Source organism: Phyllopteryx taeniolatus, chromosome 7, assembly GCF_024500385.1.
Source record: "Phyllopteryx taeniolatus isolate TA_2022b chromosome 7, UOR_Ptae_1.2, whole genome shotgun sequence".
NCBI lineage: Eukaryota > Metazoa > Chordata > Actinopteri > Syngnathiformes > Syngnathidae > Phyllopteryx > Phyllopteryx taeniolatus.
Window position 1 is genome coordinate 7,592,261 of NC_084508.1, and position 26,127 is coordinate 7,618,387.

Genomic DNA, 26,127 nt, shown 5'->3' on the forward strand with positions numbered 1-26,127 from the left:
GAATAAAGGTTGGTGGGGAAGATTAAGCACAAAGACACAAACGTGCAAGTTATAAACGAAACCAAAAAAAACTGAAAACAAAACCTCACATGCTAATACAATACGCACAAAACCTTTGTGATATTGCTTTTGGGTGAAATTTCAGGATGAACCTAAAATGCACTATAACCTTTACAGGTGAACTTAATTTTGTTTAGTTTTGGAATGTAGAACTTAAAATTTGTACTACTTTTTTGCACAACGTAATGTTCTCGAACAAGGATGTGAATGGCTGAATCGACATGAAATACATTTTTTGGGCATTATTTGAAAACACATGCATGTATTATTTTTGCCCACTTGGGGTCACCATCCTCACGTTCTTATAAAGTATCTGTGACTTTGAGTGTGTGTAGTCTTTACAAGGCGGTGCATTGCCTGGTGAGTGACGTGGGCGTCGGCGAATGAAAGTGTAGATTCGCCTAGCAGTTAACTGGCTAACTCACAAATTTTCGAGTGACCCGGCAAGAGTTCTAGCCATTGGCTGCTGTGCGTGAACGTGCCTTTTACATTTTAGTATTCTTACCGCTTGTTGAATAAAGCCATTCAAATTGCGCCAGCCGCTGTGTCTATCCTTGACCACTTGCGGGGACATAACTAACATCAGAGCACTACATTTCTGGCATTACAATTCCTTTTTTTCTGTTTGAATGCAACATACTGGAGTATTTTTGTTAAAAAGAAACTATTTTGACTTGGTTACATTGATCTCATTACTTTTCTTTTTTAACTCCATTATTGCTTGTGGAATCTATAGGTTTTGGTTTGCCAGAGAGATTTCTGCCTTGGGCGCTGTCACATGACTGCGTTGCACTGTTTCGATGGAACTACGAGTGCCCTTCGACTCCATTTGACCAATCAAATGGAGCCGGGCAGTCACGTGACCACACACAGTCTTTGCGGCTTCCTGAAACCTGGTAAAAACGAGCAAGAAATAGCAATGTAATTTGTGCCTGGTGAGCTTATGGCGCCATGTGGTCAAGTTCTCCTGGCAGAATTTGCCCTCATTTGTGGTATTTGACCAAGATTCAGTTGAAGTGACATTTTTGAGTGATATCGGAATTTGCACACATCCGTGATATGTTTATATGTTTTTGTCTCGATGTTCATGCTGTGATTGTGATTTCAAAAATAAATCTGAAGTTACTCACCAGGTACTAAGTACTTAAGTAGTTTTTTCATGCAAAAAGTACTGAAACATTGAAAGGTTTCGAACAGATCAAATTATCTGTGAAGGTTATGGGGCATTTAAGTTCATCCTGAAAATTTCCCCCCAAACTCAAATACCCCTAACTTTTTGTGAGTAGTGTACGTGACAAAATAATTCTAATGTGTTGGCAATCTGCTGTGGCCTTCCATTTAAGTCACATGAAAAGATAACAGAAGACGAAGCGGAGGTGATGTGAACACATAGGAAGGAGGGGATTTTCAAGTAGCGTGCAACACCTCAAAAGTTGAACAGTTTTCAAGAGTTCAAATCCAAAATTTGCTTCAAAAGGCCAACTTTTGTACTCAAGGAACAATTGGATTTTTCAAACGGACAGATGGCCAAGCTCATTTGTCGACCAGGCTAAAACAAAAATGGTTAAAGCGTAACACAAAATTGTTTATTTGAACGTATTCACTGCTGTGGGGCCTTGGGATTCATCAACTGGAATCCAACCGACTGCCACCCATGTATAAATTCTTTGACGCTTTTCAACAGGTAGGCGTGGAAGAGGCTCCCGCCCAACTTGTCTGTGCAATTCAGATTTGTAAACCACTGCAATGACTAACAGATCCCTGCAGATGGCAGCACTGCATTTTGAGTAGGAGATAAAGATTAGGTGGTGAATCTCATTTGTCAAGAATATGAGACCGCAAGGTGAGTGAGGTCATTTAAAAGCAAAAACACCTAAACGTTTGCCGAGTTTTACTTCATATATAGTGGCCGACTTCGCCGCACACTTAACTGACAATGTTCAAATGTTACTTCAAACACTGCCTCTGTGGTTCTTTTTTGTTAAATGACAAATTCATTTGACATGATTTGGTATGGGCATTATTACTTTTTAAACGACGTTGAACAACTTGGAAGTCAATCGGCTTCTCGTGTTTTGGACTTCTGAGGTGCCACTGTATGTGTTAAAAAAAATCAAATAAAATGGTGATGCAAAGAGAAGGCAAACTAAAGAAAGCTGTAATTTTGAAAAGATTTGAGCGTTGCATTTTAACCCTGTGGCAAGTGTAAAGCTGGACAGAAACATCATAGCAAGCAAATACCAATGGCTTGACACTGATAAGGTTGTGGGAGGGGGTGGTGGGAACGCAATTACAACTTGGCTTGGCCCATGTGTTATTTCATACAGAGCTGTTGAGTTTTTGACAAACGACTCCTTTGTTCACTGTGAGATTCTTGTCTGGAGTTCCCAGCAGAAGCAAAATGCCTCTTTCGAAACTGGCATGCCAACACAACGGCCGCCCTGATGCGCTCATGTGTTGATGTATTTGGAAAAGAAAACCTGACACTTAACTCCTAATGTTTGGCCTTTTTTCTGGGGGCAGTCCTGTCTCTTGCAAATGAGCCACTGCTCACACCACCCACCTCTACTGCATTACTTGCTTTGGTGCTGCTGTTTTGGTTAGTGACATCCAATATGCTGCTAATGGTTTGTGTGTGAATGAGACCTTGGTGGTGCTTTTTTTTTTTTTTTAAACTCACATGCCCACAGCGTTCAAAACAAAAAAAGAAGAGGGAAAATTTAGATATATGACGACAACAACAAGCCTAAAATGATCTCAAATCCTAAAGCAGAATCAGCAGAATCCAGAGAGACGGACCGTTAATTAGGGCCCAACTACAAAAATCACAATGGTGGTACACACCCCACTGACCGTCACAGAAACCACCAAACAATCTCCACGGGGATCAATCGAGGTAAGTAACAAGAGTCATTGAGTTCATTGTGTCAGTTAAAAGGCGATCATGGAGGAGACTTGATTTCCGAGGAGGCCTGCGCAGACCTGCGTGAAAACAGCACTTGGAAATAGCATTTGAAGTGGCAAATGTATAACATTTTGCTTACCTTAAGCAGGGTACATATACACTAATAATCGGGTCCAATTTGAGACTATTTCCTCCCTTTCGATTGAAGTCGGTCGGCCGAGGCCCGATTAGCGGATGTCCCTAACCTTAAAAGATCATCTTGCGGTGTGGGGTGTTAAGAGTGATTTTCCTTCCCAACCTGCTCCGAATATTGAGATTTCATTGTGTGTGAGATGTGCTGTGTTGGTCATCGAGTACGCCACACGCGACATGAGCAGTAAGAAAATGTGGCATGTTTGAAAAATTGGTTCCGATGTTAAAAATCGGTTGTGTCACTTGCGTTGACCCCGCTTTAGTCATTTGATGGGAGTTAAGCGGGGTCGACACGTACCGATAATCGGGCTGAATTTGAGCATTTTTCCAAGTTTCCGACAAAGTCAGCGAAGCCCCAGTCTAAGAGATTATCCTGTGGCGTGGGGGTGTGCGAGAAGTGATTTTTCCTCCTCGTTACCAATCGTCGGCTGTCTTTCAAAGATTATCCTGTGTTGTGGGGTGTCTAAGAGTGATTGAATAGTGGCGATAGTGGGCTGTCTTACATTTAAAAAAACAAAAACAAAAAAAAAAAAATAAGAATAATTTAAAAATCAGTGACAATGTTAAAAATCAGAATGTGTGTACGTCGCTTTATTCATTTGATGGAGGTTAAGCGGTGTAACACACATACTGATACTCGGGCCAAATTTGAGCCTGTTTCTTCTCTTCCAATTGAAAACAACAAAAGACATTGTCGGATGGCTCCGAAGGATTATCCTGACTGATTATCCAGTGGTGCGGGGTTTGTGAAGAGTGATCAAAGTGAACAAAAGCCTGATTGTCAAATCTAAAAGAAATATACATGAGGATGATGATTATTTCCCTCCCCAATCTGCTCAGAAAAGAGAGATGTCATGCATGGTGTGCTGTCTTGGTCATCTCAAAAACAGAAGTAAAAGCACACATCACGATGGTGGGTGGGCTCTATTTTTTTTTTTTTTTTTTTTTTTTTTATATAAATTGGATTCAATGTTGAAAATAGGTATGTGTGTAGTAGGTCCGCTTCAGCTGTACATGCTGCTGCTAAATTGAGATTCCTTTTCGTTTTGCCCTTAGAGCACAAAGTCATGCTCCCCTCCCACCCTGTGAACAAAGACCCTGTGTATTATCAGCCAATGCAATTAAGTGCTATTCCTGTCCAGATCTGCTGCTTGACAATGGGTGGGACAGAACGTCATGATCTTCAAGACACAACCACAGGGCACACCGGTCATAACCGATGCGACTTCTAATTCAATCAGCAGCGTCAAGTTAACCATCACAACAATGCAAGCCAAATAGTCCCGCTGTTGTTTCTGTCACCAAAACACCAGCACGGGATTACGTAACACCAGTCATGAGGACTCAAAAGAGAATTAAGGCATTGTCAGGCCAAGTCCGCGGACTCCATACGGTCTTTGTGCGAGCTGTGCGGATCGCACAAAACACCTTGGGCTGTTTACCTTTAGGTGCGAGAGGCAGTTCTGCAGGAAGATGTGCCAGTTGTTGAGGAAGAACTGTTTCTGGCTGACACACAGCAAGCAGGTCACCAAGGGATACAGGGCCTGGATGGGCGAAACGGCGCGCGTCAGTAATCACACACGAGATCGGACGCTGACCATCGTTATCTGGAGAAATGGAAATCCAATTGAGTATGAAAAGACGTTCCGAGCATTTATTGGCTATGCTTGATATCCAGCTTAAGATCCATGTACGAGACAATGTTCTTTGTCCTCAGTAGTAACCCAATGCGACGCCCTCCGTAGAACAACTGACTCTTGGCCTAAAACACTGTTTTTGCCACTACAAGTGCCACTTTTAGCCCACTACCTGCGGTATTCAATGAAACCTTTATAGTAAACTACTGTGCTGCACAGTAGTAACACTACGAAACCCAACGAGTAGGCATGTGTCACGCACTAGTAGCCTCCTGGGCCCTACAAGTAGCCCCTGAATGGCCACTAGTCGTAGTAGTTGTCCTACTAGTATGTCTAAGTCGGCCTACGAGTGTGCAAAAATATTGAAAACATTTTCACTACATTTTGTGTGGCATTTACTGTACTTGCTGTGGTGCTACAGTTTTGGTTAGCAACAGAACTCTATAATATCATAAGCCTAATAGATATTTACAGTTAGGGACACTATTTGTGGAAATATGTTCTTGGCATACGCGTGTATGTGGATGTGGTTGTATCCTATCTGGTGCTTTGGTGCTGCTGCGTGTACATTCACAAATCTGCAATGTCCGCATGTGAACTATGGACATGAAATTATACAGTTGAGATGGAAGTCAGGCATCGTATTGACCAAAGAGTGCTTCTTTCTGGAGCTAAGGTCAAACGTGGTCTGGTACAGCTTCTCCACAAAGTTCTTCAGGCACGGCACGTTGACTTCATTTTTCACCGCCTGGAAGACCAAGAAACTTATTAGCGGGAGGCGGGCTCCCAAAAACACAATTACACTCAGAGAGGCGAGAACAAAGTGGGGGAACTGGCTTCACTCACGGCCGCGACCGGGATGAGGATCTCCACAAAAAGGCCAGCGAGAGCATGTTTTATGTCCTTGTCCTTGACTTCTAGGAAGTACTGGGCACACTCCTACGGAGACATCAGGGAAAAGTTTCAAGAAGTCATGACGACACACGAGGATTGACTTGAACATGCGGCATTCACCCAATAAGAAGCGCAACTTTCCAGTCTTCACGCCATTTCCTCACATACTATAGGCTTAAATAATGGCTCTCAAAACCAAGCGAGGTCTTCCGAAAAGTAAAATCAAACTTTTTTTTTTTTTTTCCCCCCAAGTGAAAGATGAGAGTCTATTCTTTCTTTTGCTCGTTTCAGTGCTAAAACACCATACTCTTTGGGTCTTGAGAGTGGGGGGGGGGGGGGGGGGGGGGGGCAACCTGTCAAAATGCTTTCAAACGGCCGGTAATATAAGGAACTGCTTTGAAAATGCTGGGAGTGAATGAGTTAATAGTGAGGCAGTGATGACAACTTGCAGGCCACTACTGGTACTACGAGTGACATTATACACTTTCACCAGTAGTGCTCGTAGCAAGCAGAAGTCAATTAGTGTACAAATTTGCCTCACTACTATACAGAAGAAATTTCATACAGCAGCGGAGGGCCGTAGCGGACAAAAGGGACGCTGAATTGTGTTACTCGGGATAAAACGGACCTTAAGATGTAAAGCAGGCGTATGGAATAAACGCTGAAAGGGCTTTTCAGATGTCAGTAATTCACCTGCATGAACAGGAAGGACGCCTCGAAATCCTCCACGGGGTACATTTTCACCCGGAAGAACTTCATGCCCATGATGAGGCTGATGATGCTCTGCACGATGTAGGGACTCTGCTCTTTTTTCCGGAGCTCGTCCAGCTCAGTGTTGAACTTTTTCGTCACCGCTAAAAACCTAAAAACAAGCACACGCGCAAGATTAGAACAGCTCAGGACAATTCATTACTTTGAATTTGTATTTCGCTTTGGCTTCTTGTTTTTCTAAATTTAGTTCGCTATAAGTAGTTACTGCTGATTATTATTTTTTAAATGTTTTTCGTTTAATTTTATATTCGTTTTAGTGTTAGTTTTTTTTTTTGTAATAAGGGGGATTTTCCAGGTGTGGGATTTAAAAGTTCACAATAAAAATTGTGTAATAAAAACCCGACAAAAGATAACATTTTTAATAAATGCATTCTGTTCGGAAAGATGAACAACCAAGCCAAAGTGCAATTGCAATAAGTGCTGTAAGTGCACGCCCCCAATGCTACATCTTAATTGAACCTAATTTAGTTTTTTATTTGGATTAAAATGTCTTTTAATTCCTCCTCAATGTTGCTCTTTGTATTTGTTTCCACTTCGTTGGTTGATTGATACTGGTGTATACGGGATGAATCAAATATCTATCTATCCCTCTATCTCTGTACAGGACAGTGAAGAATACTGCTTCTGAGATGCCGTGCGGCTATTGTGCTTGGTGAAAACCACAACAGGCAACAGACTCAAGAATCATGTCGATTAGAGCCCGAGTAAATTATTTCAAATCAACCGAAAAAGGGGCGGCACGGTGATCAACCGGTTGGAGCGTCTGCCTCACTGTTCTGAGGACCCGGGTTCCATCCCCGGCCCCGCCTGTGTGGAGTTTGCATGTTCTCCCCGTGCCTGCGTGGCTTTTCTCCGGGCACTCCGCTTTCCTCCCACCTCCCAAAAACATGCGTGCTAGGTTCATGGACAATTCTAAATTGGCCGTAGGTGTGAATGTGAGTGCGAATGTTTGTTTCTTTGTATGTGCCCTGCGATTGGCTGGCGACCGGTTGAGGGCGTACCCCGCCTCCTGCCCGATGACAGCTGAGATGGGCTCCAGAGCGCCCGCGACCCGCGTGAGGAGAAGCGCGACAGAAAATGGATGGATGGATGGAACCCAAAAAGGTCAGTTATGAAATCAATTGACAAAGGAGAAAATGAAGGATATTTTTTCTTATTCTTATAGTTCATATTGTTTTGTTCGTTTTCCTTAACTATAAGAAAGCTCGCACTGGCAGTGACTCGCAAAGCTACATGTCGGGTGTAAGACAAAAAGAAATCACTAACTTTGACTGTGTGAGAACTCCAATGACCTCCGCGTACAGGTCTGCGATGATGTGCACGTTGCCTGTGTTGGGGCCACAATATCTGCAGTGACACAAAAGCATCAGCCACTTACGTCATTTAGAACAATTACAGTAAACCCCCCCTTCATCACGGAGGTTATGTTCCAGACCCCCCCCCCCCCCCCACGATAAGTGAAAATCCGTGCTATGGAAATAGCGAAAGAAATATGGAAAAAACATTTGTTTCTTTCTTTTTTCGCTTGAAATTGTATTCGGGTCTTCAAACACACTTACAACAACACACGCAATATATTGAAAGAGGGAGAGAGAAAATGGATTTGAAAAATGTCGAAAATATCCAAATTAATAACACGTAGTACAAAAAATAAGGTGTCCCGGAGAGGCGATATAGCGGGGGTTTACTGTAACACAAAACCAAAAGTCACATACGTTTGTGCAATGCCAATGACACCTTAGCTTTTGGGTACAAACTGGTGGCCCGGGGGCCAGATCCGGCCCGCCACATCATTTTATGTGGCCTAAGAAAGCAAATCCTGCTTCATGTTTCTTGTAAAAATATAAAAACCGCTAATTGTCTTCTATTGTAATCAATTAAAACATTGACCTTTTTGTTAACAATCCCATTTTGAAAAGATAGATATGTAATAGTTAAAAACATGTTTTGATAGGCTTCTGATTTCAAAACTAGTTATCTATCCATCAATTTCACAGTCACAATGGGCCTCCGAGTGAAGTCCTAACTATGATGTGGCCCAAGACAAAAATGAGTTTGTCACAACTGTCATGCAGCCAGGGAGAATGTTTCTTCTTAAAGGAGCCTCTCATAAACCTAACACCAATTAAACATAAGCACCGTGTGTTCAGTTGCAAGTCAACTTACGAGTTGGTCACAGTACAATGTAAACTCATAAGTGAAGATACCACTTCATCCGCCGCGCCCCCCCCCCCCCCCCAAAAAAAATGTATATATTTTCAATTGCAACATTCTTTCTTGACATTAGCCCAAATATATGGGGTACAAAAAGATCTGAACTAATGACAACTAAACAGTATTAACACCATTTTTGTATTACTACTCTACAATTTGTTTGTTTGTTTGTTTGTTTGTTTAGAGTGCTAGAATGGCTTAATAATATATACATTCATTTCAATGGGGAAAGATAATTTGACACACAAATGAAACTCTACTCAATTTGATTTATCCAGCACTTTGAAAAAGCAACCGTAGCTGAAACAAAGGGAACAACGATTCAAAGCAAAAACAAATGAGACAGTGTGTGGAAAGTCAATGAACAAAAATGGGTTTTCAGAGGAGTTGTTCAAAAAAGGACAGTGAGGTGGCTTGTCTAATGACAATGAACTCACTCATAAAACGAGCCTTTTTATTTAGGACCCCTGCTATTAAGTCACCAGCTACACTGAAGTTGTGTTGACTTACCCCTCTTTGTGTTTAAAGTGCTTAAATGCCAGGTTCAGAACTTCGTGTACTAAGGTGTCCGGCACTGGATGAAGAGGAATCTGTGACAAATATAAACAAATGACTCTTATTAGTCTGCATTGCGACATTTCATTTCCTTTCGGAGCTGAGCCAAGGACAAGTTCGAGCTGGTCTCCCGGGAGTACGGCTTTGGGAATGTTGCTTCAAAATTTGGACGCTCTACTTTGGCCATGCGCCAAGGCTGGAAATGGTGGAAGGGTTGATTTATGAGACACCCCCTGTAGGTAAAGGCCTCAATGACAACAGTACGGCGTGTTCTGAAAACAATTCGGTTTTTAAATGCGTACAAAAACCCGTCTTTCTATGTGCTAGTCACAGATGAAATTAATAATGAGCTATAGTTAATCACATGCACAATAGTTACTCAGTCGAGGAAATTATGTTTGACACTTCCTGCTTTACAGGAGTCGCACCAGTGGTGGGAAGTGACAGAGAGAAAATACTTTGTTACTGCACTTAATTCGATTTTTCTGGTATCTATACTTTGAGTATTTGAATTTTGGGAGAAGGTTTTTTTTTTTTTGTGCCTGTTTTGGTTTTGATCGGGATACCCTCCTGCACGATGATAGTCGGGATAGGCTCCAGCACGCCCGCGAGAGTCTGCAATTTCAGGGTTATTAGCAGTTCTTTTCCTCCGGTCCAATTTTCTCATATTTCTCATATCTGGTCGTTGAACTAGCATGAGCAGAAGCGGCAGCACAGTTTTTCTCACTGCGGTCAGATGACCTTCGCCGAAAAAAGGAGTCACATGAAATTGCAATGTATTTCCAATTTTGGCTTCATTTTTTTTTTTTAAATGATCTTCAAATAATTATGATAATATTACTAACCAAAACAATATGAATTCATGTCATTTAATTTCTAATTATTCAATTAATAATTTACTGTTACCTCTGAAAAGCTGAAGCTGTACTTAAATGCTGTGGAATCAAATGTGGAAAATATTTTGTAGCTGGAAGCTCAGTCAAGAAATATAAATATCGAAGGAGGTGGGAATAATGTAGAATGTGTCTAAATGCGGGAATGTAAACGTGGAAAAAGGTGGAATTTAAGGAATGGAGGAATTTTTGGAATGTGGAAATTGTTTGGTGGTTGGAATGGTCTGAATAAAGAAGAATACAGTATGTCTACATGTGGTAAAGTACAGAGTGTCAGTAGGTTTTGTCCTTGTGCCAGGCACATGGAAAACAACGGAAAAATGCAAAGCGGCAACGACGGCTCACCCTTTTGAGAACTTCCACTGACACCAGGCAAAACATGAAATCTATGGCTAAGTCCCTCCTCTCAAGAAGGTAGTCTTTATCCCGGTGCTGCTCATCACTGCAAAAAAACAACAAAAAGGAAGTCACGAGAGGGAAGCATTGGCGAAAAGAAATCCCCAGATAAACTTCAACAATGCATCCCACCCTTTGGACTTTGTGCTGGAACGAGGCCTGTACTCATACGACTCGTCTTCGGTGCCGCTCTGCCGCCGGTACCAGTCGAAAAGCGTACGCAGCAGGGAAGGCAAACAGTGTTCGGCTATGGAGCTCATAGAGCTTATTAACTGGAAAACCAGAGCACAAAAGAAAAAGAGTTCATCTTTAGCACGTCTATGGCGGTTGCCATTATGCGTTAACATTTAGCTAGCAGGGGCATTTCTAAAGGCAAAGTTGCTCAGATGCTTGAAATACACAACTCGTAATTCTTTTTGTTTGATGTTTATTTTGACAGTAAACTCAAATAGGAGCGGCAAATAAACAGTTTTGAAGAAACCGCCGCTTGTTGTGAAGTAACACCATACAGCACGTGCATCTCTAATTTGAGCTTGGAAGTTAAAAGAAAGAAATCTAAATATCCCGACGACGGCTCAGAAGTCGAAAAGTCAGGTCACTCCTATCTCAAAGCACCAGTGCATGTCATTTCCTTTTTTTTGGGGGGGATAAAGCTGCAAAGATATCAAATAAACGTTATGAGGTGTTGCGTGTCAAATTTTGACATTTTCGTGAATTCAGAATCATTTGATCCATTTTGGAATGTAGCTGTAATTGAACAAATTGAAGAAAAAGTGTGAATAGATTCCGGAAGGTTTCAGAGAAACAAACAATGAAAGCATGTTTTATAACGCCATGGTTTCAGTATCTCTATTAGCCACCAGTAATGTATGTCACTAATGAAATAAACGAGTCAACTTTTCAACTGGGTTGATTTCACCCTCAACATAACAAGAAGGTTAAGGCTGTTTGACTGCTTCTCAATAGGGTTGAGGTTAGAGGATGATGGTGGCCACGCCATGAGTTTTTATCAAAATATAGGCCTTGCACACAAATGAGTGTTTTCATTCCTTTGTCAAGGGATTGGAATATGTCGGGCTTTTTTTCAGCAGAAGGATCCTTTAAAAACTGACCTTAATCATGTGGAACCATCTCCTCAAGTCATTTTCCTTTAATTAGGCTCATTTTAGAAGCTAATTATCAAATCTAAGATTAATATCGGCGATATAAACAGACATGAGAACTAACATCTGTAAAAGCCTCCCCAGAGAAACCAAAACTTAAAAGCTCTTTTAACCTCGATCCTGTACGCAATCATTTAGAACATCGGTGACCTCAAACACATGACAGAGTGAAAGATGTTGGACGTGGCAGGCCAAGTTGGTCAGCGGGCACGCAGGGCACGCAGGGCGTCGACCGTGGATGACGGCCAGCGGAGTTACGTAAGCGTCACGCCCACCGCTGCCCCTCGTGGCGCCGGGCAACCGCACGCACGCACGCACGCACGCAAACACACACACAGACAGACAGACGTACACAGAAACAAACAGATACCGAGATAAAGACACATGCACGCACACAAATCCCGAACACAGAGAAACAGAATCACACAGACACACGCAGTGCATAAAAGGACACTTCCATCACATGACAGGACACTCTGGGACACACACACACACACACAAATGCACGTGCGCAACAGCGGCCGGGGGCCGATTTAGCGGCGCTTCGACGCGGGCCGACTTCCCTGCCCCTATTCTCCTCATCGGCCCGGCGTTTTGAACAAAGCTCCGCAGCGGGCCTGGCCCATTGTATACGCCACGGGCCGCTGAATGGCCCATTGATTGGCTGCAACTCGGGGGATTCAAATACTGCGCACAAGTGCAGTATGCGACTTGGCAGCCAAACAATCACACCGCCGCACTGACCTGGTCAAATTGTGCATCCTCCCCTCTCTGAAGGGACCGGGACAGAAGTTTCTCCTGGAACACGGAAACATTAAAACGTCAAGCAAGTCATATCATTCCTATTTTTGACCGCAATTTTCACAAAAACTATTTTAGCATAAGGGGCTTAACTTGCTCGCTTTTTCTATGTATAGTTAACATACGAATGTCTCATTACGCCTTCGTTGGAATGTTTTGTTCTTTTGACGTACTGGAGACCGTTGCAGATTCGTGGTTTATCATTGATGAATTCACCGATTGGCGGATTCTTGGGGCAACCTTTTGACGGAGGCCATCGCTTATTTTTTTTATACCAAATCCCCGGGTCATTCATGTTCCCCCCCCATAACTATTCTATTATATGACATTATATATATTATATCGCTATTCACAGCCTGCGTGGTCTCTATTCTCCGCGAATAGCGGAGGTCAACTTATTAACAGTAATAGCTGCCCTGTAATATTTGTTGGATGAATTCAGCCGATTTTCCTAAAATTGGTTCATTAAAGTATTGATTTTTTTATTCTATATATTTATTGACAAATGCATATACATCTTTATATAGACAGTACATTAAACATGATTGTATTTGATTAAATATTCATTTGATTATTCGTTTATCTCCAAATAATTGTTTAATTGAGTCATGTTCTTAAAATACAACAATAGTACATACACATTGAACAATTTTGTATTGATGCATTATTTATTTTATTAAACACATAGTTAATAATAATAGTTAATAAAATACAATAAAAGAATGAATTCTTATTTTATTATTAAAATTTATCATTTTCTTTTCATTTAACTCACTAAATAAAAATACATTTCATATATAATGTATATTTGACAATTACAATCAGAATGAATTCATCATAAATATATAATACAATGAACTATTTTACATATTTTATATTTATTCATTTGTATTGATTTGAAACGGTTAATTGATATATATTGTAAATAAAATACATTACTTGACATATAATTGACATTTAACAATTGTTTATTTATGAAATCATTGGTCACAAATAATTGAGTATGACTTATTATTTGATCATTTAAATTTCATCAACATTTTTTTATTTCTCAACCGAACACTTGGTTAATGCATTTTTGTAAATTATAAAATACAGAAATAAACAACTCTACATATACATTGAATAGTTTTATTAAACAGTTGGTTAATTTATAAGAATTCAAATGATTGTAAAATGTGAGTATAAATTATAATTCTATTATTCAATTGTATTTTAGTATTTTATAATTTGACATTTATTTGTATTCATTTATCTCAACCAAATAATTGGTGAATTCATTTATGTAAACGCTACAACATTTTTTGTAAATTAAGTCATTTCAGATATACATTGAACAATTTTGTGTTGTTCTTTTCCGGTTACTCCTGATTTCCTCCCACATTCCATAAACATGCACGGTAGGTTGATGGAAGACTTTCAATTGTCCATAGGTGTGCCCTGCGATTGGCTGGCGACCAACTCAGGGTGAACCCCGCTTCCCGCCCAAAGTCAGCCGAGTTGGGCACCAGCACACCTGCGATCCTAGTGACGATAAGCGGTTCCGAAAATGGACGGACGGATGGATGGATGGATGGATGGATGGATCATCGTCATCATGTCTGTTTTCCAAATCAAATGTGGCCCAGGAGCGCAAATGTTTGCCCATCCCAGCTTTAGTGGGATCAAGTCACGGAGCGAGCGTTCTTCCCAAACTGCACATCGGAGGACAATCGGTGAAGCGTGTTAAGGATTAATGCCCGCGCATAAACCTAACGAGCTTCAGCTAACGGTCCTCGAGTGTTTACGAGGTGGCGGTTATGTCGTTAAAAGGCGACTCACCAGCGGTTCGGCCATCACCGTCTCGATCTTCTTCTCGGCCAGCACGGCGAACTCGGCGAATAGGCTCTTGATGACGAACTCCCCGGGCTTGAGCTCGGGGTCGATGGTGATGATGGACATGGCCGCGAGGTTGTGTTTTTCCCACGGGAGGGGAGTCGCCGAAGCGGGGACGCGCCGTCTACTCACGCTGCTGCTGCTGACCGGTGCAGAAGCTGCGAGCCAAAGGGCAGAGGTCAGGGATCAGGGAAAAATAAAGTCGGGAAGGTCGTGGACCGCGACATCTTTGCCAGGAGGATATTCATAGGGGCATCTACACTCTCTGCTTTTCATGTTAGTTCCAATGTTCTTCATCATGCCTATGGCGCAACCCAACCCAAATTCAGAGATGCGTCCATCTATCACTCGCAATGTAGAATTCGACATCGATTTTGCCAAATTCTGACTTTTCCCAATTATTGTCAGGTTTGTCCGTTTTTTGATCTGTTTTAAGATTTAAAAACATTTTCATTCCATTTTTTTTGTTACTTTAGTTTTCTTCAGATTTGCCATTTTCTGGTCCTATTTTTGTCAGGTTCTATTACGGGTTTCATCATCTTTTATGTTTTTCTCAGGTGTTTGTCAATATTTGTCCAGTTTTTGTGGCCATACATTTGTAATTGTAGGAGTTCACTCTTAGGGCAGCAATGTTACCTGAATTTGTCACAAGTGAATGTTTTGCTGCATTTTTTTTAATTATTATTCAAGTTGTATAACAGCATTTACAATTTTTTGTATGTTTTCATTTTTTGGCATATTTTGGTCACACTTTACTTTTTAAACGGTGGGAAAAAAATACCTAAAGTGTTTCCTTTCCTTTTCCCCACGTCATTTGCTTGCCTTGCATGCAAACGAATAAGAATTTCAAGAGTTTGGGGTTGTTTTAAGGTGAATGCTATATTAGGCGAGCGTTTCCAGGAGTAACATTTCATGTTGTTTGACTAAATCACATTGCAGCGAGCTTTAAGGTCAAGGATCAGAGAAATTGATTTATATGAGATAACATTGTAATCAAACTCGGACAAAGGCTCGCACGCTACATGACCCTAGACAGAACAGCAATGGCGGGTATTTACTATTCAATACGCTAAGGAAAAAAAGCACTCGCCCCCACGAAACACATTGTCGCACGACCAGCTCGCAGTCACAACTCTGAACGGCGTGTGAGAGAATTATGTGACGGCTGTGGCAGAATTTGCAGTCTGAGCCCACAATGGCTGAAAGGGCGGCCAAGTGAGCGGGCGGCTTCGACAATAACGACGCCTTTACCTCAGCTTCCCCTCTCAGGAAGCGTTTGCTTCTCTGTATTTGCCTTCTTTTCCCAGGAAAACTGCAACTGTGCTGCAACGTTGGTGAGCGACTGGTTAGCACATCTGCCTCACAGTTCTGAGGATCGGGGTTCAAATCCCGGCCCCTCCTGTGTGGAGTTTGCACCGGGCACTCCGGTTTCCTCCCACATCCCAAAAACATGCGTGCTAGGTTGACTGAAGACTCTAAATTGCCCGTAGGTGTGAATGTGAGTGCGAATGGTTGTTTTTTTCCCTATGTGCCCTGCGATTGGTTGGCGACCGGTTCTGGGTGTACCCCGCCTCCCGCCCGAAGATAGCTGGGATAGGCTACGTGAGGCTAAGCGGTAAAGAAAATGGATGGATGGATATATATATATATATAGATATATATATACACACACACACCTCATCAGGGAGGCGTCCAGGGGGCATTCTAACCAGAGCCCGAGCCGCTTGATCTGGCTGCGCTCCACACGGACGAGCAGCGGCTCGACTCCGAGTCCCTCCCAGATAACAGAGCTTCTCACACTATCTCCAAGGGAGAGCCCGGACACCCTGCGGAGGAAACTCATTTCGGCCGTTTGTATCCGCGATCTTGTTCTTTCGGTCAGGATCCACAGCTCGTGACCATAGGTGAGGGTACGAACGTAAATCGACCTTGCCACTAGTGTCCACCGACGGGGATGGCCACAGCTCCGGTCGGCCGCATCAACAAATGGAGGCACGCAACATTTTCGGCTGTACTTGGCCAATTATTTTGTCATTAAAAAAAAACAAAAAACAAAGAATAAACCTCTCCAAAATGGTAAAATAATTTGCCATATTTTTTTATTTTCTCCAGATTTTTGTCCAAGTTGTGCCATCTTTCTGCAAATTCCTTTACTGTATTTTTGCCAGATTTGTTACCCCCCCCCCCCCCCCCCCCCCAGATTTTTTTCTGTCAATGCTTGTGTATTTTTTAATTAAAGCTGTCTCTATTTTGGTCAGAAATTATTTGATCATATTTTTGTCGGTCATTGTCTTATTTTTTTCAAAAGGATGCTGTATTTTTCTGTTTTTGTAGTTTTGCAATTAAAAATTGTCTTCTTTCGTTCTGTTTTTCCCCCCAGATTCCTTTTTGTCAGTTTTTGCTGGATTTTTTTGTCAGTTTATTTTTCTTTTGACAATTTTATACATTTTTCCCAGATTTGTATTTTTTTAAAGGTTATTTTTCACAGGTTTTGACAGATTTTTTTTTCTGTATGTTTTTCAAAAGTTCTGCTGTATTTTTCAGGTATTTTGACAGTAGTCAGATTCTTACCTCCTGTTGCTGTCATTTTTGCCATAGTTATTTTAATGGTTTATTTGTCAGCTTTTTGTTACTTTTTTTTTTGACAGATCCGTATCAGGTCTTTTTGTCCGATTTTTGTCATTTTGTGCCGGGGTATGTGTAATTTTGTTGTCAGTAATTAATTTGTCCACCGCAGCCGTCTATCACTGACGCAGCAGTAAAGTTACAATTACGGTAACTATTTGTATCAATAGCGTATTCAATCTGATTAACATGGGCAGGGACTATTTCTACCAAAAGGACCGCACACATTCGATTGGGTTGATCACTAATTATACAAATCAAACTTAAAATGACTCAGTTGAGAAGTTAGTTAAGGAAGGAGAAACTCCAAAATGTAACCAAATTCTCTAACCGCTTGCTCAGAAAGACGTTTTGGGAAATAAACAGCCCACAAAGGTTTTTACTTAGTCCATTTTCCATAACATGTCCCCGTTAAACGATGTTATTTGGATTCTTTTGTGACGGTCATGTTGTCCAGCAACACAGAGAGTCTTTCAAGCCGCCCTCGTCTTTGTTTACTGCGCTGTAGTGATGTCACACAGCCCAGCCTCTCCCCTAATGACCAATCGGCGCTGTGGGCATCCTAATCTTCTTTCTCCCGCCTCGGGCCAGCTGGACCGTCACACACAAACGCACCAATGCTGCACTTGTCAACAGCAACAAAGAAGAAAAACAAAAGTGTGCCGATACCCCCTCCCCAAGTTGTTCTGTCTAGGACATGCCGGTCATTTGTAGCATTCCGAACTTCCATTCTTTTCTGACGATGACCTTCCAACAGACTGGGAAAAATAAATATGATGCTATTGTGTGGGCCTGTTTTCAGCTAATTCTCATTCCTATTCCTGTCCTATAGGCGCCATGCACATTACACTTTTTCAGCTTTGGATTAAAAAAATGTGAGTATCCATAATGATCAATAAAACAAAAGAAAAAAAAAATGGAGAAAAAAAACCTGCGATATATATTGCCTTGTGAAATAATACACGACCAGTGTTGGGAAAGTTGATTTCCTACATGAACTAGTTCAAAGTTCAATTCATTGTTCCAAAAATGAACTAGTTCAGTTCATAATGACCAAAAATGAAGTATTTCATAGTTGGTTGTTTTTTTTCCCCCCCTCTCAATATGTTGCTGATGGGCTATTACCCTCAAAATACTGGCATTTCATTCCCCCATTTCGCCACCCATTCAGTCCGCACTGGTAGCACAGCCAGCTGCACCTTTCACCCTACAATCTCAAAAATATGAGGAAAAACTTGCTTGTTTTTTTGAATTAAGAAATAAAACAAAAACAGGAGTTTTGACTTTAAAATAAGTATATGACAGGAACGATGGTGAAAGGACATCGATAACTTTACATTCCTTGAAGCTCTAGCTGACCATATTAACAAAAGAATGCATCTATTACAATAAATAAATTCCATGTACAGTGTTTTAACTAAAGCATTCAAATAATAATTTTCCTAGTAATCTAGTTTTACAATTATGAAGAACACATTCGCTGCCATTTACACAGTGTCCCTGAACGCACCTTGCGTACTCGCATAGCTCAGACGGCGTGCGTGCGTGCCTGCCTCCAGTGGTTTCATTCTAAAGCGCGAAATAGGAAATGCAGCAAGTGTACATTCTTTCCCGTGTCCTCATTCATAGTTATCATACAAGGAGATAAGTTTACAACACTGTGGGCTGCTGCGTGTGTTGTTTGAAGCATTATCATTTACCGTAACATGCAAGGTGTTAATCTTATAAGCATGTCAAGAGAGGTTACTCTGCTGGTCACTTTTATTCATACAGTTGATTCACTGTATAGTACGCCAACATTGCAGCAGACCTATTGCACACAAGTACATCGCGATGACAATGTTGAAGCAAAATATCGTGCAGCCCCAGCATGTAAATTTACACAGATCCGAGGCAAAAAATAAAAAAATCACAGATAAAGATTTCAGGGTATTGCACCATAAAAATGAATGGTACCGTATTTCCAACAAATGTAATGATCACGTACTGCATTCATATTCAACACTATCCCAAAAGAAAAGTTATTGATGTTGAACACGGCATTACCAGATAACTAGCAACCCTTTATTGCTCAGTGACTGTTTTTCTCAATGTCTTTGTGTCTCCAAAGTGTTCTCTGTCAATTGACTGTCGTTTGTCGTACTCGAGCGGCTCCGACTAGCGGAGACAAATTCCTTGTGTGTTTTTTGGACATACTTGGCAAATAGAGAGGATTCTGATTCAGATTCCTAAAAAGAAAAACTACTGATGTTGCACGTTCCTAAAAAGACAAACTATTGATGCACACTTTAAGACAAACTCTTTTACTAAAAAACAAACTACTGCTATATCACTTTTGTAGAAAAACAAACTACTTCTGTTGCACGTTCCTATAAAGAAGAAACTGCATTTACCCCAAAAGACAAACTACATTGCACTCTCCTGAAAATAAAAATGCCAATGTATTTGTCAAAAAAAGAAGACAACCCATTTGTTCACTTTCTGAAAATGACAAATTATTGATGTTGCATGTTCCTAAGAAGGCGGCACTGGTTAGAGCGTCTGCCTCACAGTTTTGAGGACCGGGGTTCAATCCCCGGCCCCGCCTGTGTGGAGTTTGCATGTTCATCCCCGTGCCTGCGTGGGTTTTCTCCGGGCACTCCGCTTTCCTCCCACATCCCAAAAACATGCATGATAGGTTCATTGACAACTCTAAATTGCCCGTAGGTGTGAATGTGAGTGCGAATGGTTGTTTGTTTGTGTGTGCCCTGCGATTGGCCGGCAACCCGTTCAGGGTGTAGCCCGCCTCCTGCCCGATGACAGCTGGGATAGGCTCCGGCACGCCCGCGACAGGCGTGAAGAGAAGCAGCTCAGAAAAATGGATGGATGTTCCTAAGAAGAAACTTTTAAAAACTTTTTGTTTTTTTTTATTAAACTTGTTAATTGATCTAATAGGTTAGTTTATTTATTGTAAGAATAATAATAAAAAAATGGTGAAATAAATGAATAATTAACCATTTTTAATTGTAATACAATTTTAAAAATGTGAATAAAATCAATTTTACATTTACTTACACATTAAACTTTTTTTTTATTAACCTAAAAATAGACTATTAAACAACTGGCCCCCCTAGTACGATGAGAGTTGGCATTCAAGCTAAAACTGAATTTACTGTGCATAATGACACTGCTATCGGTGAACTGTGGTGAACATACTGGACTCACTTAAGTTGTGATACAAGCCAAGTGGCAAGCTGGTGATCAACAACTGCATGAAAACATGTATTGTTTTTACTTTTTTTTTTTTGGCGCTTTGCGGCTCGAGGCATACACTGTACACCAGCAGCGCTTTTAACTTCGGAAACACGATTACACAACTATTAGCGACTCCACCTTGTCACAGTTCAAATTTAAAAAAGGAAAAACCTCCCGGCGGCCTGCTCACTTCCACTGTCAGGACAACCGGCAACAACAGCACAATCACACATACGGCTGGAATGCAGAGCTGAGAGTCTTTTTTTGTTTTTTTAAAACATACAAAAGATGCGCTAGTAATGTTTATGTGGCGTGGCAGCGCCAAATGTGTTATTGTGTCCCAACATGCTTGGGCTGTGATGAGTTACAACTAAAGCATAGATAATCCACGACTTTGTTTTTTTTTTGGGTTGATGACTGATGAGCTATTAGCAAATATACAAATACTGACACGCAAGAAGACGATACAGTACTTTAACTAGTGATAAAGTATAAAGAAAAACCATTTTAATGGTGTCATAACAAGGGGAGAGGATATCAGAAAGGGTATATCAAGGGAGGGTGCTGTTCTTTGATGCACTCTTCTTTTTTTTTGCGAGACCCAATGAGGAACTAGCAACCTGAGGCAGTCGGGGACATGGGGGGGCAGTTTGAAAGAGGAGTGATTGGAGAATGGTCTGCTTGTTGCACTATTGATCCCAATGCAGTTTGGTTTGGGAGTCATACAGGTATAGATGACGACACCAATAATCCTACACTCGTGAATATCAGTGCGGCACGGAAATTACACTAGCATGGTGCAAGCACAACCTCGAGCAGCATTTAAACGGCCTCTCTCGGGATATTAAGATGAAGCCAAAGCAAAAATAAATGTCTTCAAGCATAATCAATCTCATTGCTCAAAAAAAAGTATTACTGTTGCACATGCCTGCATGGTTCAATTCCTAAAAAAGACCAACACTGCACTTTCCTAAAAGAACACAAACTTAACGTTGCACTTTCCTAAAAAAATTACCAACATTGCACATTCCTAAAAAGAATTCACACTATTTATCTTGTACTTGTCGAAAAAGAAGGCAAACTAATGATGTTGCATTCTCTTTTAAATAATACAAAGCTATCGATGTTTCATTTTAATACAACGAGAACAAACTTAACTCATTCACTGCCAGTCCTCCCAGTTAACTTGGATATTAGACTTCAAAAGCCGTCAATGGCAGTGAATTAAAGTTGCACTTTCCTAAAATGAAGACAAACTACTCATGTAGCACTTTCCTAAAAAGACAAACTGTCAATGTTACAATTTCCTACAAAGATTAAAAAAAACTACTGACATTGCACTTTCCTGAGTAGAAGACAAAGAACTGATGTTGCACTTTCCTAAAAAGACACACTATATTGATGGCGCAATCTCCTAAAAATAACACCGACTGTCGATGTTGTGTTTTCCTAAAAAGAAGACAAACAATTGATAAAATTGATAAAATATCAATGTTGCATTTTCCAAAGAATAAGTAGCGGTTTATGTTGTTCTTTCCTAAAAAGAAGTAAAACTATTGACATTTCACTTTCCTAAAAAGAAGTCAAGCTATTGATGTTGCAACTTCTTGTAAGAAGACAAAGCTCTTTTCCTGTTACTGCCCATGATATTGCATTGTGTCTTGTCTTCCACTTATTGCAGAATTTAGCCTGCAATTGGCTGGCGACCAGTTTAGGGTTGACCCGGCCGGCCTCTCACCCAAAGTCAGCTAGGATAGGCTCCACCACCACCACAACCCTAGTAATGATAAGGAGTATTAGCAGATGGATAGATGGAGAATTTAGACGTGTCCCTGTTTACACAAAAGATCAACCATTTGGTGTTTTACATTTTCTTCCCGTACTGTACCAAATGCGAATCAAAAAACAAGCTACGTACCGAACAAGACATTAACGGCTGTGTGTGGATTTATTTTGGTGGAGGCATTACATTTCCAATGCTATGTAAACTGTACTTCGTAGCAATGTGTCTTTTCATCAGTGTTGCCCAATGAAAAGATATAAGAAAATATTTAAATGAATGTGAGGGGTGTACTGATTTTTGGTGCGATACTGTGTAGCCAATTTAGGGTTAGGGGTTAAACCTAACCCTATGCAACATGGGTATATGTAATTCAGACGACTGCAGTAATGTTTTGGGAGTTTAAGTTTCATGATCCCACAATAAGTGCTGCCTAATCGGGTAGCAACGTGTGATTTTACGCCGTGCTTATATGCAAATGTTGGTTTCAAATGTGATCACACCAGGGTAAATCTATACGATACTGTAGCTGCATGTTAATTACACTTGTGTGACACTGCGCTCCGCAGTAATGGCAAAAAAAAAAAAAAAAAAGATGAGTCATCAGTGTGCTTAAGACTCCATTGAAAAGGTCATTACTGTGCAATATATGCATCGCTCCGGGGACATTAATGCTCAACCCCGCATGATTGCACGTATGGACCGATTCATACTATCGACGTCTAGCAAGAAAGATGAGACAAAAGGCGTACTTGATGCTATGGTCCCAATTCATGAGTGCAGAGCAGAGCAAAAAACATTCATCTCTGAGACGCAGCTTAGAATTGCAGCTGAGGTTGCACGCTTACAGCAAATCTGTGGCACAATAAAACAGCACGAGTGTCTCCATTTGTCCATCATTCATAGGGTTTCAGTCGGATTGGGGAGCAAGTGCCTTTTGGGTTTCTTGAAGTAAACATCGGGAAGCTAATAACGAGACGGGAGACGGGAGACGGATCAATAGTCGGGAAACATTAGCTGCCCCGGAGGGGCTGGAGAGCAGGGTTATAAAAGCAGGCGTGGCTTTGGGGGTAGGTCGGGGGCAAATGAAGAAACTGATATTGCGTCGAGTGCTGCTAAATTAAGCCCACAAAGTAGATTTGGGTGGTAAAACATAAGACAGCGACTGAAAGCGGAATGAGCACAGGCACCTCCTGTTAACTGGTGAGTAGGCATGGGCCACTATCAGATTCTGCTGGTATGATAACCTGGAGCAGAAATATTGTGCTATGGCGAGTACAGCTCTAAAACTTATTATTTTCAAATGTTTGGGTAAATAACTTTTTCTCCATTCAATGTGATCCGTAGTTACAGTAGTAAACAATGGATTTTTTCCCAAATAAAACCAAAATGTAGTACAACTGTAGAACGACTCATGTGACATCGTATTGAAGTATTGCCTCCTCAAGCAGCCACTCTTCATAAGGCCGTTTTGCTTACGCCTTACTCTACCAAGCAGTGGCACCCAAAAACTTCCCAAAAGACCCAAAAAGGGTCAAAGTCATCGGCCTCAGTGACTGCTCCAAACAACAATATGAGGGGGAGTGGTCGTGTCATTTGGCGTGCGCTGGACAACTCAAAAATAAATAAATAAAATAAAAACAATTTTTCAAAAGAAAAGACAAAGTCATAATGCTGATTGTAAGTTGAAGCAATTCTGAAACTCGAAATGTTTCAAAGTGGCCCACATGCCTGCTGGTGTGTAACTGGAGTATGCACACACAATTGAGCTCAATTTGAGCATTTTCCCTCCCTTAAGACCAGATTCTCGGATGTCTATAAAACGATTTTCTTGTGCCGTGGGGTGTGTTAAGAGTGATTCTTTTCCCTCCACGATCTGCTCGGAAAACGGTCAGTGCCGATTATCCTTAATGTTAAACTTGTTCACATTTAAAGCAGGGTACCCACACACTGACAATTAAGCATTAAGTTGAGCATTTTCTGTCGCTTGCAATCAAAGTCGGCAATCCAAAATTGAGTGATTATCCTGTGATGTTGGGTGCGTGAAGAGTGACTATTGTAAATGTTAAACCTGTTCACCATTCAGGATATGTTTTATGATTGCGGTCAACACGAGCCGGGCCGATCCACAGACTCTGTGATTGTGACATCATATGGAACAATAGCCAACCGGAACTCCCTGCAGGTGGCGCCGTTGCTGTACAAATACAGGAGCAACTGGTTGGTTTTGAGTGTTTACGTAACACGTCTCACAAGTCACTCACCACATTAAGAACAACACGAGTGTGGCACCACAATGTACCGGTAGTTACCAGAGAAGAAACAGTTATCCTAGCTTCTTCCATTGCAGCTCTTTCTTCTGTTTTGTATTTTCTGTCAGTCTGGCTGCCCAGTGTAACTGTACTGCCCCTCAAAGGTCAATCTTGCAACTACAACAGACATGTTTATGTTGTGTTGTTGCCCGCCAGACACCAGAAGAGCAGTAAGCACACACGGCGATTATTTGCCCTATCATGCGTGGTGTCCCTCGGTATGCGTGTACCCCTCCTCTACGATTCTCGTTTACGACCATTTTCCGAGTAGACCCGGAAGGGAGGGGGGGGGGGGGGGGGGGGGACCCTTTACCACAGGATAATCACTCAGGATAAGCGTTGTCCCAATCCGATCAGATGATTGGAAAATGGAGCAAATCTCGTAATTTTCTGATGATTCGTATAGTCTGAAAATGATTGGATTTTTTTTTTTTTTTTTTTTTTAAACAGCGCTTGCTTTATGCAGCAGTCTCTGCTTCTGTTCTGTTGCCACAGTGCTATATAGTGGTCAGGGCCTTTGTCCTCAAAGCTTGCGTTCGAAATGGCCACGAGCTTTCGCTCTGGTCCGAAGCTCGTTAAGGAAAAAGAGGCACAGAGTGAGACGAGGAAACATTTTAATGGTGTGAATTATTTTGTGACAAGAAAACTTGCGCCTCATTGGTTGTGTTTGATGGGTTATCGCTGTCTATACACAAACGCAAGTGACTCAACTCTGAATCGGGTGGCAAAAATCTTTTAGCAGGACATCCAATCTTTGAGACATCCGTCCGGGGGGGGGGGGGGGGGGGGGCGCGCTCAAATTTTGGCATGACTGTCAGTATGTGTGCAAGTACCCTGCTTGCTACGCATATCAGTAGTGACGTTTTACTGGAGGAAGTGAGACAGAAAGACTGAGTTGAATGCAGCCACCTGCACCACGCAAGCCAGACTACGTCTGGACTGAACACAATCAGTCATGCTGACACTCCATTAGTCATCCTTACACAGGTTTGAGATTGGGGGAGCTCAATGCAATAATGCTGCGCAGATAAGATTGCGCGGTATGTAAACACCTGGTACTCACAGCTGCTGCTCCACGACTTGAGCAGAGATTTGATGCTGATCTCGAAGAAGACCGAATCCTGCAGGCTCAGCATGGCGGCGCCGACTCAAAAGTTTGGCATGGTCCGGCAAGGCACAATTTTCGCACGGTTACGCTCACTTTGACCGCTCGTCTTGCATGCCATTCGTTAAATAAACAGAACTGGCGCTACCCACCACCGGTAACGGCCAAAAGCGGCATCCTGGGACGAGCGTATTAGACCCTGTCGAGAGTTGCCAGCAGGTTGTTAGCTCCAAGTTTTGGGGTTGCCAGGCTAGTGAACCAATTCACCCGAGTGCCAATCCACTCATTCCTTTCATTCCCGGAACAGAATAATAATCCAGAAAGTGGTTTAAACTGGTAAAAAGCAACAAAAATAGTGCAAAGGAAGACATTTATTAACAACGCACTGCGATATTTCCTCACTGCTGCTCTTCCTGTGTGTGAATGTACCAGTACTAGCCTGCTAGTACAGCCACCCCCCCACTCGCTCAGCTCTCACTTGAAGCGATCTCCCTCCCCATTCGCTTGCAGGCAGCCTCCTCCCCTTCCCGAGCGTGGTTTTTTCACACAGACAAAAACAGAGAGAGAGAGAGAGCGAGAGAGAGCGTGAAAAAGAGCTTGTTTCGACAGCAAACAGGAGGTGGGAGACCAGAGAGACAGAAAGAGAAAGAGGGTGGGCTCCGTGGCAGTGATGTCATCAAAATGCTGCCGGTGTCAGAGTGGCTTCTGTGCAGAA

General features: G+C 41.7%; 1 protein-coding gene across 9 annotated transcripts in view; it reads right to left on the reverse strand.

Annotated features, from left to right (window-relative positions):
• The window catches only part of fryl (furry homolog, like), a 98,560-nt gene that overhangs the window by 48,017 nt on the left and 24,416 nt on the right, over positions 1 to 26,127 (reverse strand). For 6 of the 9 annotated variants that reach the window (XM_061778471.1, XM_061778468.1, XM_061778467.1 and 3 more), the window contains exons 3-12: positions 14,303 to 14,514; positions 12,425 to 12,478; positions 10,650 to 10,789; positions 10,467 to 10,563; positions 9,184 to 9,263; positions 7,726 to 7,806; positions 6,382 to 6,550; positions 5,641 to 5,733; positions 5,444 to 5,542; positions 4,600 to 4,701 (exon numbers count right to left, since the gene is read on the reverse strand). In XM_061778471.1, coding sequence (XP_061634455.1) covers positions 4,600 to 4,701; positions 5,444 to 5,542; positions 5,641 to 5,733; positions 6,382 to 6,550; positions 7,726 to 7,806; positions 9,184 to 9,263; positions 10,467 to 10,563; positions 10,650 to 10,789; positions 12,425 to 12,478; positions 14,303 to 14,422 — 1,035 coding nt within the window. In that variant the 5' untranslated portion in view covers positions 14,423 to 14,514. Of the gene's footprint in view, positions 1 to 4,599; positions 4,702 to 5,443; positions 5,543 to 5,640; positions 5,734 to 6,381; positions 6,551 to 7,725; positions 7,807 to 9,183; positions 9,264 to 10,466; positions 10,564 to 10,649; positions 10,790 to 12,424; positions 12,479 to 14,302; positions 14,515 to 25,370; positions 25,875 to 26,127 lie in introns of those variants that run through there. The other 3 variants (XM_061778470.1, XM_061778469.1, XM_061778474.1) reach the window with 2 other exon arrangements.